Raw genomic sequence first — 20,852 nt, 5'->3', positions numbered from 1 at the left:
CATTCAGTCGTCTAAAATTATACCCATGAACAGTTTGCAAGCTAGAAACAGACCATGCTGAAAATAGCCGGACCTGTTGATGTTGTAGGATACCATGTGTCTAGGATTTTCATTTTCCCCCCCAGATGAGTGACGAATCCCTCAATGGCCCATTATTAGTTTTGAAATAAGAAAAGAGCTCAGCTCGCGTCTTCCAGCCCCTCTGTTTGCAAATTGCATGAGTTCCTGTGTTCCCCTCCATCCAAGCCCGTAAGTTTGACGCTCATGGGAGTGTCCATCTGATCTGTTACAGCAGGGGTGGGCAATTATTTTTTCCATGGGGCCGCATAAGAAACAGAAAATATTGTGGAGGGCCGGGCCAAAAGGCAGGGGGGCGAGGCGCTTTTGAAAACCCCACAGAAGCCGGCAGCCAAGGCAACTGGCTTCCGCGGGGCTTTCAAAGGCGCCTCGCTCCCCAGTAAGGCAGGGGGGCAAGGCGCTTTTGAAAGCCCCGCAGAAGCCGGCAGCCAAGGCAACCGGCTTCTGCGGGGCTTTCAAAGACGCCTCGCTCCCCAGCATGGCAGGGGGGCCAGTCAGGGTCATCCGGCGGGCCGGACGTGGCCCACGGGCCGTATAATGCCCAGGTCTGTGTTACAGGCAAGGCTTGGTCTCTGAAGGCAAATGGCTCCCATTTCCCCAAACCTCATGGCCTGGGCTGTCAAATGGTGGCACTTAATCTGCTTTGTTAGATCTGTGCCTTTCCTACATAGCATAAATTTCCATTCCCTTTGTCTCCCAGTAGCACCCACATTGTCCGAGTTACTTCATTAAAAATCACTGCGGGGGACCGGCGTGAGTAAATAACATCTGTTTAATAAAACAAACAAAGGACCCCCCATCCTCCTCCCCTATTACATTCTCAAGGGAATGGGGTAAAAGAGGGCTATGTCAGCCATCACGTTCCGTGCCCCACCAGTCTGCTGGTGTTTAATCATCCCGAGTATCTTAATCACTCAAGGCGTCTGGGCCAACATATGGCTCGCAGTAGGCGTGACTAATGCGCCTGTCTCGTAGCAACATGTGTTCTCTTGCGAAGCATCAAGCATGACCAGTTCGGTCTGTTTTGTGGGATAGATCAGTCGGGCGCTTAAAGGTCCAAAGAAGTGATTTCTGGGTAATTCGTCGCTGCGAAGTGACACACCTGTGCCTAATTAGCATTTGTCGGATCAGGCTTTCAGTGAGCTCCACGGGAGGTTGATCGTGAGGCGTGCTTTGTGTATAGACAGGTGCCAGGAGTGATACGGAGCCTGTGCAGCGACTTCTGTGGGGTGGGGGCGAAACGCCTATCTGCAGAAAAAAAAGGGCAATCAATTTGTAGGGCTGCTGGAGCCAATCCTCTCGCCCACATTGCGAACAAGAGCCCCGGTGGATCAGATTAGAGGCCTCTCTAAGACAGCGTTTTGTTTTCCACGCTGGCCTGTCAACAAATTAAGTAATCCGAATGAATGGGTCAAGTGTGCGTGCAGTCATAATCAGCAGAAAACAAAACAAAGGCCCTGACTATGATTGAGGACAGCTGGATATCTTTAGGTCCAGGGACCAGTTGAGCGTAGAGCCCTCTTGGGGGAGGGGGTGGGGGTGGGGACTTTCAGGAGTCCTCAGCACGTATGATTTAGAGCTTTGATGGTCATTTAGCGCTTTGATGGTCAACCCATTTAGACCATTTAGAGCTTTGATGGTCAGCACCAAAACCTTAAAAAAGGGAAACACCCCATCCTGTCACATGGGGGGCCACAAAATTGCCCCCACGCCCCTCCTCCCCCACACTGACTCAGCTGCCAGGTTGGCACGGGGAGGAGTGTGCTATGTGAGGGGTGATTTTGCAGTGGGCCCCCCATGCCTCCCTCGCACTGACTTGGCTCATCTGAGTCAGCGCAGGGGAGGAGTGGAGGCGTCCATGGGGAAGTGCAAAATCGCTCACTACACCCCTCCCCCTTCACCCCTCCGCCGGGCCTGGATCCGCCAGGCTGATCCATCAGCCAGCAGAAGCTGAAGGTGCGGCCTAGTGGGTCTGCTGCAGTGTGCCCCCTCAGCCCCACCCTGCCAGGCCCAGTGGAGGCTGCAGCCAAGCGCCCCTCAGCCCCACCAGGCTGCCTGGGACCGCCACCAGCTCAGGCAAGTGGGGTGTGGAGGGGGGGCATAGCTACCACAGGGTGTGGAGGGCCCCATTTTGCCCTAGGTGCCATTTCCCCCCACTATGCCTCTTCCTTGCACCAGATTCACTGCTGAACTGGGAGTGAGTACAACTGGTGGAGCACAGAGTGTATGTGCAATCTCAGTGATGTCCTGCCTGCCACTGTTCTCTCCCCCGTACCAATGACTAATGTGAACTGCTCCTGAATATTGACCATGTGGCCATGAAGGCAGGTAGCTGTAAGTAGGTCCTACATTTTGTCTAGTTTGGTACACTTTGTGAAAGCTGTCTCAATGTTTGGATACCTCATTGCCACATTGTTTGACAGTCAATCCGTTATCCTTGCTTTCTTCAAAATCCAAATCACCAAAGGGGCTTTTCCCTCGCCAGATTCAACGTCCTGCCATCTGCTCTCCTCTATGGAAGATTCCAAAGTGTTGCCCTGAAACTGTACAACGCACGTTCTTCTATTGCCCGTTGTACAATAAAAATTGAGTGAAGTATATAAACAGAGGGCTGAGTTTTCTGATAGTTCCAAGCTGATTTCCTACTAAATAGCCCCATCTTCGAAATGTGCAAAAGTGTAGCTAAATTTCTGCAGGAAGCCATTAAGCTCCATCTTCCAAAGAAAGGGTGCTAATTTTTATTCTGGTCCTTTTTACAATTGTATTAACTCTTTGCTTTTTAACTCTTTCTTTTAAATTTTTGTATATCATGTAATACTTTATAGCCTAGATGCCAATAAAGGCCTTGGAATGGATTGAACAGTCAATCCCACAAGTTAGTAAGGTGGTGTGTAAAGTAGTTGTTTTCTGCATGACATGTTGGAGAGGAAAAACAATGTCTCTTTCTACACTGCCCCCTTCTGGTTAATGCTTGCCATGAATAATTTTATAAACCTCTAAGAACATAAGAAAGAGCCTGCTGGATCAGACCAGAGTCCATCTAGTCCAGCACTCTGCTACTCGCAGTGGTCCACCAGATATCTTTGGGAGCTGACATTCAGGATGTGAAAGCAATGGCTGTCTGCTGGTGCTGCTCCCGAGCACCTCTGTCTTGTCTTCCCCATATCAGCTTCATTCTTCTTGTACTTGACCTTGCTAGTCTCGTGCATGTAATGCAGAAGTCCATAACCTTGAGCCTCTTGGATACTTTTGAAATTTTAAATGGTCAGCTCAGCAAAATGGCTGCTGTGAAGGCTGAGTTGAATCACAAAACTTTGGAGGTTTCTGCACAGCACACTAATAGTAACTAGGGTTGGAGATTTGGGCAGTCCGAATTTGGGTTAGGACTGAATCTGCACTGATTCGTACGAATTCGGACGAGTAGGGTCCGAATCCGAGCTGTCCGAATCCCATCCGATCCGAATTCATGGGATTTGAATCAGCAGCCAAACCACGGTTTTAATTTTTGGGTGTTTTTTCACGTTTTGGTCTGCAGGGGGCACATTCTTAGATGTATTGGTACCAAAATTTCAGGGTATCATCAGGAGACTGTCCTGATGATACCCTCCCCCAAAGTTTGGTGCAGTTTGGTTCAGGGGGGCCAAAGCTATGGACCCCCAAAAGGGGTGCTCCTATTCCCCATCCTTTCCAATGGGAGCTAAGAAGATGGTGCCGATACATCTAAAAATGTGTCCCCTGCAGGCACCACCAGAAATTTGCCCAAGATTCTTTGTTCTGCAGTGAATGGGGAATTTCTGGTGGAGGGCTGTGGGGTGCACATTTCTGAAGGTACAGTCACAAAACTTTCAGGGTATCTTCAGGAGAGTGTCTAGATGACATCATCCAGGTTTGGGGAACTTTGCTTTAGGGGGCAGTGGGAGATGGGTCTTTTTGGGTCCCATAGAATTGAACCCCCTAGGGCCGAAAGCCATTACATTTAAGATGCACAAAAGGGCATACAGACAAACTGCAAATATGCTTCTCTTCTTTTCAACAGGCAATAAGTAACAAGGACCAGCACAGTATATCCTATACCTTGTCTCGAGTTCAGACGGTGGTAGTTGAATACACTCACGACAGCAATACAGATATGTTTCAGGTAAGGGTTGTATGCACAGATGGGAATGACCCAAATTCTTGTTGTTGTGATATTTTTCTGATGTTGGAAGTTGTGTGAAACTTTCACTCTACTTCAGATTGTTAACGATTGGGAAAGCGCTCATTGTGAATGGACCTCAGGGGATCTGGGAGCTTCGTTCTCCTCTCTGCCATACACTTGTGAAGGATCCTTTTTCCCTTTTGTCCCTTCTTAGTCCATCTCTTCTTATACAACCTTCCTCAACACATTGCATACATCACAATCAAAAGTTGAAGTTCTTCCCAGCTTGAAAGCCATTGAGAATCAGTTGCTGCAAATTACAATGATTTGGGTAGTACCCTGATTTGAGGGGACAATGACCATCTTTTATTATGAAAAGCAAGGGTGAAATGTAATACAAAACACACTGGTAACCTTGGCAATGGGAGGGGGACCTATTGACAGAAGGAGGAGCCTACACCAGTGTCTTAGCATTGTAGAAGCCATTTTCCCGATAGTTTTTGCCCCAATACCAAAACACTGTTGTGTTGATGGTGATGATGCTGAAATGCCGATGTAGACCTATCCCGCTGCTGGAAAGTCCCCCCAGTCGGCTGATCGGGGGGGGGGTAGCGTAGGAGGGAGTGGCAACCATAACACATACATTGCTATACTTCCTTTGGAGAGAGTCCTTGTTTTTAAAATTATGTAACCCAGCCTTACTGGCTCCACCTCCTCCGGCAGCCATTTTGTGGCAGCCATTTTGTGGCTACCCCCATCATGCCATTTCAGAATTCCAAAAAGATTGGAGAGCCCTGCTCATCTGCATTGTCCTAGGCAGATTTGACCTATCCAGTTTGGGGTCAATGTGAACTGGGAGTGGCCAGGCTTCTACATACAGTCATTATCCCAGTTTATAAGTTTATGTACTTTTGACAGTTCATCACCAGCTGGGATTGGTCCACACCCACATGGACAGGATTGTTTACATTCCTGGCTGGAGCTCAATAATGTCATGCAACACGCCCACATGGTGGGCCTTCTGACCTTATGCTTTTTCCCACACCCCACAATGGTTTGTTGTACCATTGTGTTTGTGAGTAAGTATATCCTGAGGTATTTGGGCTCTAACTCATGTGTCAAGCCCTGGATCTGAGACCAAATAAAACTCTGAAAACCATCGGTTTAAAAGGCTGTATTGGAAAGTATCAGTGGCCAGCAGATGAAAAGCCAATTCTAAATTGTCTTTTCCCAAACCCCACATACGTCAACCCAAAGTATTCATCCCCCTCTTCTTCCGGCGCTACCCAACTGCAAAGCAAAGACAGTGAAATGGTGAGTCCGATTTTCAAGGCCAGAGGCTGAGATAAGCAGTCATCTGGCCCGGGCGCCCCTACTTGTTCAGCTATGTGAAAAAGAAAGTAACTTTCTATTCAGACTGCTCGCTCCCCCTCCCAGCTGCCAGACTCGGAAGCTCCGGTGAACATCGTGAAAGTTCAGTTCATAATAAATGCCTTAGGCGTTCAAGGTGCCTCTGAAGATAGTTTCAGAGGGCAGCCATTTTAGTCTGCCATGAAACTACTACATTCTAGTCAAGTAATTCTGCGTTGGCCCTACCACTAAGATAAGGTGACCAGATGGTCACCTTTGTGATCCGGGACGGGGAAGCGGCAAGCCCCAGAAGGCCGGGCGCTCCTGTGGCCGGGCGCGCGGGAGGCTGCCGCACTGCCTTGCGCCCCAGAAGGCAGTGCAGCAGCCTCCCAAAAATCAGAACAATTTGCAGAACCCATGGGACGCGGGACAAATTGTTTAAAGGCGTGACGGTCCCGCCAAAAGTGGGACGTCTGGTCAGCCTACACTAAGAAGGCCCGGCTGGCAGATGCCATTCTTGCATGCACTTGAGATGGCATTCTGAGTAGATTTTTACTGGCAGATATTAAAAAATCAGGAGCTCCTGCTAAGCAGAAGATTATCCTGGGGATGATCTGGAACGAAGGCTTTTTCAAGGTCAAAATCACCACTTGAATTGTGCCTAGCAACATACAGGTAGCTAGTGAAGTTGTTCAGGTTCTAGGGCTGCCCGTGTGGTCTCCTGCTTACTCCAGATATAAAACGGGCCCCAGCTTTTTTGTAAAAGTAATTGTAGCTTTCACACTGCCTTCAAGGTGCGGCCTCACACAGAATAATTACAGCTGATTAACCTAGCAAACAGCGAAGCATGGCTAACGATAGTAGCATCATTCCCTTCTAGTTTGTGGGTGCAGCTGTATAATCCAGCTTTGCTTATTTATTTGTTTACTTCATTTACGCTCCACCGTCCTCCTGAGCGAGGATCCAAAGTAACTTGCATTGTTCTCCTTTTTTATGTTTATCCTCACAGCAACCCTGTGAGGTAGGTTCGTCTGAGAGTGCGTGACTGGCCCAACGCCACCGAGCAAACTTCCTTGCAGCAGTGGCGTAGTGGTTAAGAGCAGGTGTACTCTAATCTGGAGGCACCAGGTTTGATTCCCCGCTCTGCCGCTTAAACTGTGGAGGCTTATCTGGGGAATTCAGATTAGCCTGTGCACTCCCACACATGCCAGCTGGGTGACCTTGGGCTAGTCACAGTTCTGAGCTCTCTCAGCCCCACCTACCTCACAGGGTGTTTGTTGTGAGGGGAGAAGGGAAAGGAGCTTGTCAGCCCCTACAGGAGAGAAAGGGGAGATAGAAATCCAAACTCTACTTCTTCTTCTTGGCAGAGTGCAAGTTTAAACCTGGGTTTCTCAGATCCTAGTTTAAACCTTACCACTATATCACCTGTCTCCCCAATTGTGAAAGTGTAGCCAGGAAGTGACTCCCTGCAGCCAAACAGTTCAGAATAAAACAGCACAATAGTTCAGATGGAATTGGTATCTGAAGACTTGGATGCTGTTGGATGAATGATAACGCTTCGCTGGTTTGACCAGGCCATGTTTTACGATACTTTGTTTTACGATACTTTGGAAGCTCCCTTTTCTTTGTCCACTGCATCATGAACGAAGTCGATCTGTGGCTACCGATCTTGATCCTCCTTGCAATATCTGAGATTGCAAATGTCTTAGCAGACCAGGTGCCCAGGAGCAGCAGCAGCAGAAGGCCATTGCTTTCACATCCTGCATGTGAGCTCCCAAAGGTATCTAGTGGGCCACTGCGAGTAGCAGAGTGCCGGACTCGATGGACTCTGGTCTGATCCAGCAGGCTCTTTCTTATGTTCTTAACGTATCTGAATGCATCCATTTTTTATTTTTACCAGATTGGCCGATCGACAGAAAGTCCAATAGATTTCGTAGTGACTGATACCGTTCCGGGCAGCCAAAGCAATTCAGAAACTCAGTCCGTGCAAAGCACCATCTCAAGGTTTGCCTGCCGGATCATATGCGAACGCAACCCTCCTTTCACCGCGAGGATCTACGCTGCCGGATTTGACTCCTCCAAGAACATTTTCCTAGGGGTAAGGAATGGCTGCCTCTGCTCCCTGATGCTTTGTTTGGATTCCAGCCGAAATCTGAGGACGAGCGATTGAATAAAAGTGCCTTTTGTTGGTGGTTTCCTTGCAGGAAAAAGCTGCCAAGTGGAAGACCTCTGACGGGCAGATGGACGGTTTGACTACAAATGGAGTCCTGGTCATGCATCCACGGAACGGCTTCACCGAAGACTCCAAGCCAGGCGTGTGGAGGGAGATATCTGTATGTGGGAATGTATTCAGCCTCCGCGAAACAAGATCTGCTCAGCAGAGAGGCAAAATGGTAAGAATAGCAAGCGGGCCCAACAGCTGTCCACAGTATCGTTTTGCACTTTATTTGTTTATTTTTATTTTATTGGCTTGAATGCCCCGGCCAAAGCCAGGCTCAGGGCGGCTGACATACATATTTCAATCACAGTCATAAAAACAATTCCCAATTTATCAATTAAATAATCTAAACATTGAAAACATTACAGACATTAAGTACTTTGGGAAGAGCCACTGTCTGCCTGCTGTATCCCAGCATCATGCTACATTGGGAGTAAGATTCCCAGTTTCCAGGAAGATCTGACTCCATAAATGTAATTGATTGGGGCAGAGCCATAGCGAGGGGGGCCTGCACCCGGGGTACATGTGCTCTGCGCCCCTGCCCCGGCCACACCTGCCCCGGAACGCCCCCGGACCATCATGCGCCCTGTGCAAGACGCCCTCGTCTCGCCCCCTGGTGACTACGCCATTGGATTGGGGTCCTCAACCTTTTTTGAACCTGCAGGCACCTTTACAATTCTGAGCCTGCTACTGTTTTGTGAGACTCCACCTCATCCTCAGCAAAGACTCCCGAGGCTCCTCTTCCTGTGGGCTCCATCTTGCTCTCCGTTCCCGCTTCTGGTTCACAGGACCCTTTTCCTAGCTATCACCTTCTTCAGCTCTTTCTTCTTGCTTCCATCAGTAGCTGCTGAATCTTCACACATCCCTGCTGACAGAGGCCGGCTGTTAGGAGGAAATAACCCCCAGAAAAAGCCCGCATCTCATCAGTAGGGGTCCTATGTGGCTGCTTATGGTGGAAGACCACCAGCCGATTGCAGCCCTTGCCCACCAGCGCTCAGCTGATTAGTGGGTGAAAATTGACAGGAGGAGGGGCTGAGCTCTCTGGGGAGAAAAATTAAAAAGAAAATAAGGCCTTGTCTACGTACAGGAAGTTCTGACCATAGATGACTCCTGAAGTTACCTAGAAGTGGCAAGGGTAGCTCTACTAATTGCATTCATGCCATTTCCATATTTTGTAACTGTCCACCATGTATTTTATCTGTTTATCCACATGGAGGGATGGAAAGGTTTAACGAGATCAGGAGATGCTTTTTAGAGTTTTGAAAACCAGAGCTGGAATAGGATCTGGTAATATTACTGAAACACGATCCAATGATGGAACTGAGGCAGAAAATATAAGAAATGGAGAGGAAAGGGTTTGGAAAGAGGCTTGCCTCATGGTGCGTGTAACATGCTGAACTATATGTAAAATATGTCCTAGAATACACTAGCTGGAAAATGTTTGGATTCAATTAAAATATAAATTAAAAAAAATTAAGGTGGACACTGGACCTAATGCTTATTAAAATCATGGAAGATCTACACAATCAACAAGTCCAGCTTGATTTTCTTGAATTGAAATGTTGACAAGAGATACAACAGGGAAGCTATAAAGCCGTGGTGCGACCGCACTTGGAGTACTGTGTTCAGTTCTGGTCGCCACATCTCAAAAAGGATATCGAAGAGATAGAAAAAGTGCTGAGAAGGGCAACGAGGATGACTGAGGGACTGGAGCACCTTCCTTATGAGGAGAGGCTGCAGTGTTTGGGACTCTTTAGTTTGGAGAGGAGACGTCTGAGGGGGGATAGGATTGAAGTCTATAAAATTATGCATGGGGTAGAAAATGTTGACGGAGAGAAATTTTTCTCTCTCACAATACTAGAACCAGGGGGCATCCATTGAAAATGCTGGGGGGAAGAATTAGGACTAATAAAAGGAAACACTTCTTCACGCAGCGTGTGATTGGTGTTTAGAATATGCTGCCGCAGGAGGTGGTGATGGCCACTAACCTGGATAGCTTTAAAAAGGGCTTGGACAGATTCATGGAGGAGAAGTCGATCTATGGCTACCAATCTTGATCCTCCTTGATGTGAGATTGCAAATGCCTTAGCAGACCAGGTGCTTGGGAGCAGCAGCCACAGAAGGCCATTGCTTTCACCTCCTGCACGTGAGCTCCCAAAGGCACCTGGTGGGCCACTGCGAGTAGCAGAGAGCTGGACTAGATGGACTCTGGTCTGATCTAGCAGGCTAGTTCTTATGTTCTGATGAAGCTGGCTAGAACCAAGGAACTTGGTATTGTGAAAAAAGAAACAGCTGAGATTTCCGTGTACTGGCTGGGATCCAGTGGAAATTTCCATGGCTTATTCACTCCCATGTGCCTTTTGAAATGCTGCTTCTTGGGGACAACAGAGAGAAATCAGAGTTCCACAATGGAGGATCAGTGAAAATCATACCCCTTCTGCCCGTGAAACTGGGCCGTATTATCCATTATTCTAACTAGGCTGAAGCCTAGGAGTCCCACAGAGACTGGGGTCCCATCAATTGTTTTTGTTGAGGCACTGTTACTAGCCCCCTAGGACTTCAGCCTTTCTGACAAGCCTCGACTGAGCGAGTTCATGAGCCAGTTGAGAGTGAGTTACAAAGCACGCTCGTAGACAGCTGAGGTGTGTTTTGAGTCAGTGCGGGGGGGGGGGGGGGGGGGAGACAGTGGGCCAATAACACGCTTAGTGTCAAGGTTGCGATGTCATGCTGCCTCCTCCCTTATTACACCTCCGTGAGCAATACAGTCTAGTCATGACCTTGACTGATTGTGAGTGAGTGAATAAAATTGTGAGCAAAATTCTGAAAGAGAACCTCAAAATGGATATAGGGCGATGTCCTGCGGTCTAGTTCCTAATGTACAAGGGTCAGGCTGTCAGCTGTAGTGGGGTGAAAGATTGAAGTGCCGGAGGGAGCCCAAAGTACCTGAAAGCCTAGAGGCCTGGCCATGGGTTAATATGGCCCTGCTGGGAAAATCATAGTGATACCTTATGTCAGTGATTCCCACCTTTGTAGAAGAAGAGGAAGAAGAGTTTGGATTTATGTCCCCCCTTTCTCTCCTGCAGGAGACTCAAAGGGGCTGACAGTCTCCTTGCCCTTTCCCCCTCACAACAAACACCCTGTGAGGTGGGTGGGGCTGAGAGAGCTCCGAGAAGCTGTGACTGGGGGGTGGAACCCATTTCCCTAACATTGTACCTCCATATTGGCAAACCCATTAAGTTTTTTTTTCTGAGTACCCCCAAACACTCTGGCGCACACCCCTGGGAGTAAACGTACCCCTGGTTGTTAACCACTGCCTTAGGTAACAGTAACCCATATCCAGTTCATGGACGCAGGAAGAATTAAGGGATCGTGTTTGTTGTTGATATCAAAGGCTGTTCACACTTAACTCTGCCAAACCGACGTGTCTCTTTTCCCGCCAGGTCGAAAACGAAACTAACCAGCTGCAGGACGGCTCTCTGATTGACCTGTGTGGAGCCACCCTGCTGTGGCGCACGGCGGAAGGGCTTTCCCGCACTCCAACGGTGAAACACCTGGAAGCTCTGCGGCAGGAAATCAATGCGGCTCGGCCTCAGTGCCCGGTGGGCTTTAACACATTAGCCTTCCCCAGTATGAAGCGGAAAGACGTCGTAGACGAAAAGCAGCCCTGGGTCTACCTGAGCTGTGGCCATGTCCACGGCTACCATAACTGGGGGAACAAAGAAGAGAGAGACGGGAAGGATCGGGAATGTCCCATGTGCCGATCGGTCGGTCCTTACGTGCCTCTCTGGCTGGGATGTGAAGCTGGATTTTATGTGGACGCTGGGCCCCCAACTCACGTGTTCAGCCCATGTGGACACGTCTGCTCAGAAAAGACAACGGCCTATTGGTCCCAAATCCCTCTTCCGCACGGTACCCACACTTTTCATGCAGCCTGCCCGTTCTGCGCACATCAGCTTTCCGGCGAACAAGGCTACATCAGACTTATTTTCCAAGGACCTCTTGACTAACGCACACGGCTCGCCCGAGGACGTCGTTGAAACTCACGAACATAAGCTAAAAGATTCTGAATTCAAACGGACTGTCGTTTTAAATTGACTCTTATTTCATTCCCGGGGCTTTGGCAGTTTACTTTGAGATGAAGAATACTTCTTCTTTTTTCTCCTTTTTCTGTTTTCCTCTTTTGTAATTTCAGCGATTAAATTCCTGTGTAGATAACGGAAGACCTTTCCTTGTGTGGAAGAAAGCAGTGGAGAAGAAGTTGGGGAGGGGGGAGTGTCTGGAAGTCTCCCTTGCCCGTCAGGTTTTTGGATTATTATTATTTTTTTGTGATGGGAAGGATTAAAATTCTTTGCCTTCGGTGTAATGTTTTGAAGAATATGCCTTCGATATCTAAAAAGCTGTCTCCTCTTTTCTTTTCTTTTCTATTTTTGAATAAAAGTGTATAACTAAGGGTAAAAGTGATCAGTTCAAAAGGACGTTGATTTACAGCTTTGGATGCAGCCATTGTATAAAATAGAGCATTATGTATAGTAACTCCTCTTTTTTTGTTCTATTTATCTTTGCTATGAAAAAAAAAAAGATCCTAGATTACTTGGATAGATTAGCATGGAAGTAGAATGTTGCATCCGTTGATTGGATGTGTAGATTAGTGCTGGGCCAGGAAAAGGGTAGGAAACGGGGAAAACAGTAGGTCAGCTTTTTCAAAAGTCTACAGTGAGATTTAAGTTGGTAGGAAAAAAAGTGGTTTTTAAACAGAATTAATGCAAGTGACATTGATGTGCTGTTTTTCTTTCTTTCTTTCTTTCTTTCTTTCTTTCTTTCTTTCTTTCTTTCTTTCTTTCTTTCTTTCTTTCTTTCTTTCTTTCTTTCTTTCTTTCTTTCTTTCTTTCTTTCTTTCTTTCTTTTCTTTTCTTTCCTTTTTTTTAAATAAAAAAATTGCTTAACCCCATGTTGGATAATCCAAATTAAGACTTTCCTTTTTTCCTTTTTCTTTTTTTCTCCCTTCCTTTATCTTTCTCTGTCTGGTCTAACTGCAACAAATGAACTGGTCACATGAAATTTACCTAGTATTGGAATATGCAATTTACCCTTTCCTCTCTGTGTGTTAACTATTCTTGGGGGTGGGGGTGGGGTTTGACCTTTTGGGGGGGGATTTGCAACACTGAAAGGTTTATGTTTATTTAAATAAAACAAAAATAACCAAGTTTTACCAGTTGTTTTATTTTCTCCCCCCAAAACCAAACTGAGCTAACAAAGAAGAAGAGTTTGGATACCCCCCCCTTTTTTTCTCTCTCCTGTAAGAGGCTGACAAACTCCTTTCCCTTCCTCACCACGAAACAGATACCTTGTGAGGTAGGCGAGGCTGAGAGATCTGAACGAATTGTGACTAGCCCAAGGTCACCCAGCAGGCTTCATGTGGAGGAGCAGGGAAACCAATCCAGTTCACCAGATTAGAGTCCACTGCTTAGGTGGAGGAGTGGGGAATCAAACCCAGTTCCCCAGATTAGAGTTCACCGAATCTTAACCACTACACCATGCTGGCTTTGAAGATGGTCAGAAATTCTGTGTATGTGATTTCAAACACACCAAGGGAAGGAGTACTGTCAGGAGCTGGAAATATATTTGTGTTACGTGGATACTTGAAACTATAAGAAGACAGAAATATAGAAGTGGAAGGGACCATATAGGCCATCTAAACCAAGCATGCCAGCAGGGGCTGATGGGAATTGTAGTCCATGAACATCTGAAATGCCAGAGTTGGGACACCTCTGGCCTAGAGCATCTGTGATTGTTCAGGACTGCTGCTTAAAGTGCCGGGGGGGGGGGGAGCTCGGGAGTGTGGCCCCAAGCCCCACCCCTGCCCCCCCTGCAAACTGGCTTTCAAAAGCGACGCCATGTCCCTATAGGCTGTACACCTCTTGCCACTGATCTCCACAGAAAGTTGGGTCAAGGTTCCTAAGGAATGACATGGGGGGGGGCGGGGGTCTGCCGCAGGAAGGGGTGGGGAGAAAGCCAGTGGCCATTGCCAATTTAGAAAAGTTGTACAGCCATATTCACACAAACTAGTTAAGGCTAAAATCTGAAATGCATCTACCCGGAAGTGAATTCCACCGGACTGCGAAGTGCTTTACACAAAAGCCAAACAACAGAACAAAATCTGTACCTTTCTTTAGGATCAACCAAATTGACACAAAACGTTGTGGAAGTTTTCAAATTCACCAGAACTCTGTCATTCTGGAGGTTACAAAATTTTTAAAAGTCAGGAGTGTGGAATGCGATCCAATCCAATCCAGGGCCTTTATTGGCATTGTGGTGCGACCGCACTTGGAGTACTGTGTTCAGTTCTGGTCGCCACATCTCAAAAAGGATATCGCAGAGATAGAAAAAGTGCAGAGAAGGGCAACGAGGATGATTGAAGGATTGGAGCACCTTCCTTATGAGGAGAGGCTGCAGCGTTTGGGACTCTTTAGTTTGGAGAGGAGACGTCTGAGGGGGGATAGGATTGAAGTCTATAAAATTATGCATGGGGTAGAAAATGTTGACAGAGAGAAATTTTTCTCTCTTTCTCACAATACTAGAACCAGGGGGCATACATTGAATATGCTGGGGGGAAGAATTAGGACTAATAAAAGGAAACACTTCTTCACGCAACGTGTGATTGGTGTTTGGAATATGCTGCCACAGGAGGTGGTGTTTGGAATATGCTGCCACAGGAGGATAGCTTTAAAAAGGGCTTGGACAGATTTATGGAGGAGAAGTCGATCTATGGCTACCAATCTTGATCCTCCTTGATCAGAGATTGCAAATGCCTTAGTAGACCAGGTGCTCGGGAGCAGCAGCAGCAGAAGGCCATTGCTTTCACCTCCTGCATGTGACCTCCCAAAGGCACCTGGTGGGCCACTGCGAGTAGCAGAGTGCTGGACTAGATGGACTCTGGTCTGATCCAGCAGGCTAGTTCTTATGTTCTTAAAGTATGGAATGCAGATTTCTTTCAGGGTTCCATGTTAAGACCTGGTTTTTCACACATCCCTTGGGAGATGCAAGCAGGCAGTTAGTTTAACTTTACTGTCAATTTAGACTGTGTCCAACATGTATCCTTTAACACAACAAAGCTGCCGTAGTATTCTTTCTGTTGTATCTTTGCACATGATGGAAAGCTGCCTCTAGTATTTACTTCCTTACCTTTGCGGAGAGAAAGAAACGTATACTGAAATGGCCTCTTTTCTGCCACAATATAAAAGCGTCTTTGTAGATAAGGGCCCATTTACACATTAGGACAAACTGGTTGCATCTGGGATCCTCATCCTGTGTCACTGTCAGAGGCATTTTCCCCATGGACAAAATACCCTGGGATAGACCTGGGATCATATACCCCAGGTTCTTTTTATCCCTGTTTTCCCTTCGCACGACTGCCCCGTCAGTGGGCCGGAAGGAAGCGCTCCGGGGAATCATGCATGAGTCCCCGGTTTATTTTCATTTTCCACATGAACGTTTTACGTTTACACACGTTTACGGAGTTTATGTCTACGGAGTTTACGTAGATTTCTGTGTATGTGTGAACATTCCCGTTTTTCTGACGTCCTGATTGACTGTAGCTGTGGGGTGGGGAGAGCAGGTGGCGGGGTGGAAAAATAAACCAGTCTGTCTCCGGTGTTTGCATGGGAGAAGGATCAGCCCGGGCTTTTTAAAAAGAACCTCCAATTTTATCGTGTTTTTTTTAAAGCCGCGGGATAAGGGAAATCTTGTGGGGTGGGCCTGATTTAGGCCTGAAAGCCATGTGGAAGTCATGGCCAAACCGGAATGTTTCACCACCTTATCCCAGGCTATATTGGCTGTGTGGAAAATGCCAGATTTGAGTTGCAGACTGGTCTAAATTCCTGCATACTCGGTGCTCGATTCCAATTGCGCCTGTAGCACACATGGTAAAGAGTCTTTGGCCCTTTGTTGCACCCTTGGACTGTTGAATATGAGATTATGTGTTCAGATGATATATTTATTACTAGCGGGGCCCAGCCATGTGTTGCTGTGGCTTATTGTGGTGAAATGGGAAAGGAACAGTAGCAGCAAATCAATTGCAGAGGCCAGCAGTACGTGCTCTGTAGGGATGCACTGCTGACCCAGCAGCACCGTAAGTAGAGCGCTGGCACACCGGCGCTCCTACGGCCTTCTGGTTGCACCGCTCCCCCACCCCTCATCCCCCGATGAGTCACAGGTCATGAACTACCTGGCTCACAACCACCGGGTGTCCCGGACAAAGGGACAATGGTCTTGCCCCCAGGTGAGGATTAGGCCCAGACGCTGATGCTCCTCTCCGCACGTAGCAGCCAGGTGAGATCATGCATCACATGATGATCTCTCAGTCTCCGGCTCTCCCGGAATTCCCCCCGTTCCGCCCTTCTGCACGCCCAGCTAGAATCTCATCAATAAAGGTTGCCAGGAACCAGCCGCAGCGGCAGAGTGGCTAGGAACACGGACACCAGCGCTCCCGCTCCCGCTTCTGGCTCTCTCCACCAGTTGAAACCTCCGGCGTCACCAGCCTCTTCGCCGCGGCGACCCTGCGGGGATGACTACAAGCTGGTGCCTGGAAACCCGGGAATCCTCAAACCTCCGCCCTGCTTACCGTGCACCGGCCTGGGATTAGGACGCGGTACCGGCGATCCCGCTGGATCGAGCGCGTCCAGGGAACCCACCTCTCGGTTACCGCCCGTCCGGCTGGATCGGCGCGTCCAGGGACTTCGAGGTTCCTAGGACACTCTCTCTCGTCCTGTGAACCAGCGGTAAGTATGGGAGCTTACCAAAGCAGGGCTTATGACAAGCGCGTTAGCGAATTGAAAGCGCTGGCGAAATGCGGCAGGGTGCTCCCATAAAGAGAGGGGAGCTAGCAAGGTGGTTGAGGAGATTGAAGCTCAATGTCCATGAACTTTAGAAAGGGGGACGGTGAATCGCAAAGGATTGGGGAAAACATCGTGAGCACTCCTCACACAGAGCCTCGTAGCCGATGTCACTGCTGCAGACGTGGAGGCAATGTTATGTCGTCATCAGCCTGCGGGTCTATGGCTCCCTTGCTGTAGATGCGCCCTCCCTTTGGAGCCCTTCAGCTTCCAGTTTCACCCCCGGAATTTTCTCTATCCCACTAAATTGGACGCCTGTCCTCCCTCTGCCTCCCTTGCTTCCCCGCCTCCTTCAAATTCTCCCGGCGGCTGGGCAGCACTCCTCCCGCCGGCTCCGCCTTGTTTCCACAAACACCGCACCTCCGTCGGTACGTAATGGCGCGGTTTTAAAAAACAATAACAGAGCGTATTAGCCACGATCTGCAAGAGAAGGAAACCCTGGCGGAAGAGGGCGATGCCGACATCCCTTGCCATGTGCCCCGTCCACTACACCAGATAGCGAGGGGAGGGATGGCATCGTTCGATGAGTTATTAGGTACCCGCCCCCTGAGTTTTAACATTCTCACTGAGCTCCGCAAGGCAATGCGGGACGTGGGGAGTCACCAGCCCCTATGGGAGAGGCATGTTGGAAGCGGTCGCCAGGAACCACCTAGCGGTTCCGGAGGACTGGAAAACCACCTTTCGCATGCTTTTAAACCCCGCACGGTATGTGATCTGGGAAGGCGAGTACCGCCAGCGGTGCATAAACAGAGGAGCAGCCTCTGGCGGCACCTACACCGTAGCGCAGCTTTATGGCTCGCGAAACTTTCACTAACCCCAACAGCAGCAAATTGTCCTGCGGGAATGCCACCCTTATAGTGCAGCCTCACAGATAAGCCTACAAGGCGTTTTAGAAAGTCCCCAACACCAGGCGGCCAGCCCAAAGCTTTTCTAGCGTCGGCCAGAAACCTCAGGAGCCCTATGCCCGAATTGATGTGAACGGGCTCCAGGAGGCCCTCAAAGAACTGGCGGGTTGACAGCGAGGAGGCCCAGGCCGAACTCCTTAAGCATGCCTTACCAAAGGCATACGCCTCCGCTGAGTGCATAAAGCAGTCCCTGCAGGTCTAGGTAGGAACCCCGAACGGGCCGACATGCTTAAGGCTTGCCAGGATCTCCGGGTCTTTAAGCCCATCAAGTCCAGCCTTCTAGCCGCCCAGCCCTCTCCAGCTGCCAGCGGACAACCAGGGCACGAGTGTTTCAATTGCAACAAGCCGGGACACTTCCGTGGGATTGTAGGCTGCCCGACAGGGGGGCCTGCAACCCGAGCCGGAAGGGGATGCCAGAGGGGCCGAAGACCCCCAGGGAGGTCTAAGACCAGGTGCTCCCAATGCCCGCTGGGGAGGCCAGCACCCGAACGTCTCAAGCCCGGAACCAAGGTCCAGCACCTCAAACCCTTCCCAGAGCTCCCCTATGAGATCTTATTCTCCAGCTCAGTGTGGTGATCCCATCCCCACGGAGACCATTGGGCTGAAGGGTCTTGCCAAAAAAAGCTTCTGCCGCTGAACAGGGATTGTTCATCGGCATCCCAGGGGTCATCGACTCCGCGCACCAGGGAGCCATCCACATCCAGGTCTTGGGGACAAACATCCCGCAGGAACTGCCAAGTTCATCCGATCATCCTGCCCTAATGCTCTCGCACTCGAGTCTGATCACAAGTTCAGCTAATCTAAATCTCGTTGCTTGCTCCCCCCCCCTACGTCTATACTTCCTGCTCTGCTAACCCCTTCTGCTTCCAAAGTCACCATGCCTCCGCCAGGTGCCCCAGAGTGGCACGCATTTCAAAATCTCTGCAGAGTCCACAGCCGCTGAATTGCAACAGAAAGAAATGCTGACAGAGAGAGAACGCCAGCTTTGTGGCACTATGCCCAGTCCGATCTCGGTAAACAGGAGGACTGCCGTTTTGAACCCTCCCTCAGAATGCCCCATAGCCAATCTACTGGGACAATAGGGCATGGAAAGGGGAAGATGCTTTCGCACAATGGCCTTAAGCCCAAAGTCCTTCATGAAGAAGAAGCCCCCTTGGCCCTCTCAAGCTGTAAGGTTCAAACCAGACCTCTCACCCAGCCTCTGAGCCTGTGCAAGAAGCCCTAAGCTCAAAGCTCCCAGTGGCAGCAAAATTGTCAGTACCTCAGGAAAAGCAGGGTCGCAACCTACAAAGGAATAAGCCTGCAAGATCCAGAGAGCAAGATCTCAAATCAGAGTTGCAATCCCTCCTCATTTACTTTATATGTGCTCTGTATGCCCTATGTATGTTCTGTATGTCTTGCCCCCTTCTCAGAGACCCCTAAAGTTTTTCCCCTCATAAGAGGGATTTTTCCATTAGCTTCTAAGCTATGCTCACTTGTGCCTCAATTAAAGTTTTTCTCCTTTTGATTGTGTGTGCCAGTGCCCTGAAAGGTTTGAGCCTACATTACCACATTGGCGTAGCTTTCGGTTTATATATGGAGCCAGAGTTATTTCCGTGCTCCCACATTTTCCCGCTGGGAACACCTGGCTGGTCACCATGCCTGGGGGCTCCCTCGGCCACCGCTACCTTACACAGCCTCAGCTGTGAAGGTGAGGAAGCGAGTTCAAACCGCCCAAGGTCTCCTTACAGGAGGGGAAGGTAAAGGATTCCAAAGACAACTTCCCCCCCACTTTTCTTTCTCCTGCGTACCCTTTATTATTGTCTCCTGAATTCACTCCCTAGAATTCCGCCCAGGAGCTGTTCCCCCTCCCTCCCTTCCTTCCTTCTATTTTTCAACCAGCAAATTCGATTACAAATTCAGCACCATTTCAAGCCTCTAAGCGTTAACCACCAAGATCGCAGTAAGTACATTTTCCCTACCAAGAAAGACCCCCTCCCCCTTTGTGTGTGGGGTTTACCCTATTAATCGCCTGATTACTTTGTCTCCCGGATGCATCCATCACCCAAAAGCGCATCAAAGCCCTCTTTTGTGTTACCAAATTAAGCATGCACACCCACAATTCCCTCAGGGTCCGCTAGCCCCCTCCTCCCACTGAGGCTCGGACCCTCGCTTTGTACTTACCAGATGGCGGCTCTGAAGCCAGCTTCCATCGGGATCATACCCTCTGCCCTCCCTGTCAAATAGCTTAAAGAAAGAGGAGTAGGCTGACCCCAACAGAGTGCATTAAAAGCAACCCCTATGCAGACTGCAAGATAAGCCTTCTTATATGAATCTTCTTATAGCAAACACTAAAATCCAACAAAACTTGGTCTTGACCTCCAGCCATCGGCTCTCCAAGCCTGGCTTGGGACCCGACCCCCCCTCCTATAACCTGGGGAAGGGGGTGTGTTTCAGTCCTTCTTCCTACAGATCTCCTGTGGATCCCGACTTCGCCATGACAGGCCAGCCCATGGAATGGCATGGGAAGGAAACCAACCCCATCCCAGAGATGGGCCGAATCTCTCTGGAGGATCCCTTGGCTGACCTCAGCGAGCTTGCCCGCCACCGACGCCTTAGATGGTCCAAAGACCCGGATGACCTGGGGGGGATGTCAAGGCGACCGCCAGCCCAAGCTCAAGAGCTGCTGCATGCCAGCAAGGCTACCCCGAGGCATCCGAGGGATCTCTGTACCGCCCTCTTTGCAATCATCACTGCCAGCTTCGGCCACCATCCCTCTGCCTGCTCTGCTGCCTCCCTGCCGGTGGCAGAGTCGGCCACACCCTGATGAGCTTTGACCAGACCAGCATCTGGGAGCAATTAGCCGCCGCCGCCATGTTTCGTCCTTCTGCCTGGGCCAGCTATGGCTCAGAGGTTGAAAGCAGCTGTGTGTCATGCTCCTCATCTACAACCCATCATTCTCTCTCCCCTCTCTGCCGCCCCCCCCCTGGCTGGGTGAAGTTGCAGCCAGGAACACTCCTGATAGGTTAACCTTTGGAACTCTCAGCTGTCTCCAACCACCTGATTGTTATCGGAACATGCCTTGTCTCGCAGCCTTGCTCGTGAGGGGTGCTGAACACAATGCTAGAGACTATCGGTAGCTCTCTCTCTACGTTCTTGAGAAATCCATGGACTCTACCACCATGCGGCTCTCAGGGCGTTGGTGGCCAAACAGCAAGAGCCGTGCATTGGACAATTATGCAGCCATGGGCTGCCCCCCTTTTTCCTTTCATCACCTAGTTTTTGTATTGTTT

General features: G+C 49.3%; 1 protein-coding gene across 2 annotated transcripts in view; it reads left to right on the top strand.

Moving 5' to 3' along the window:
- PELI1 (pellino E3 ubiquitin protein ligase 1) overlaps positions 1-12,174 on the top strand; it is an 82,682-nt gene extending 70,508 nt beyond the window's left edge. For both annotated transcript variants that reach the window (XM_048501424.1, XM_048501432.1), the window contains exons 4-7: positions 4,115-4,216; positions 7,467-7,664; positions 7,771-7,959; positions 11,225-12,174. In XM_048501424.1, the coding sequence (XP_048357381.1) occupies positions 4,115-4,216; positions 7,467-7,664; positions 7,771-7,959; positions 11,225-11,791 (1,056 nt within the window). In that variant the 3' untranslated portion in view covers positions 11,792-12,174. The remainder of the gene's footprint in view (positions 1-4,114; positions 4,217-7,466; positions 7,665-7,770; positions 7,960-11,224) is intronic.
- Positions 12,175-20,852: the final 8,678 nt, after the last annotated feature.

Source organism: Sphaerodactylus townsendi, linkage group LG01 (genome assembly GCF_021028975.2).
Source record: "Sphaerodactylus townsendi isolate TG3544 linkage group LG01, MPM_Stown_v2.3, whole genome shotgun sequence".
Lineage (NCBI taxonomy): Eukaryota > Metazoa > Chordata > Lepidosauria > Squamata > Sphaerodactylidae > Sphaerodactylus > Sphaerodactylus townsendi.
The sequence above is the reverse complement of the archived record's forward strand: the minus strand, read 5'-3'. Positions and strand labels throughout refer to the sequence as shown.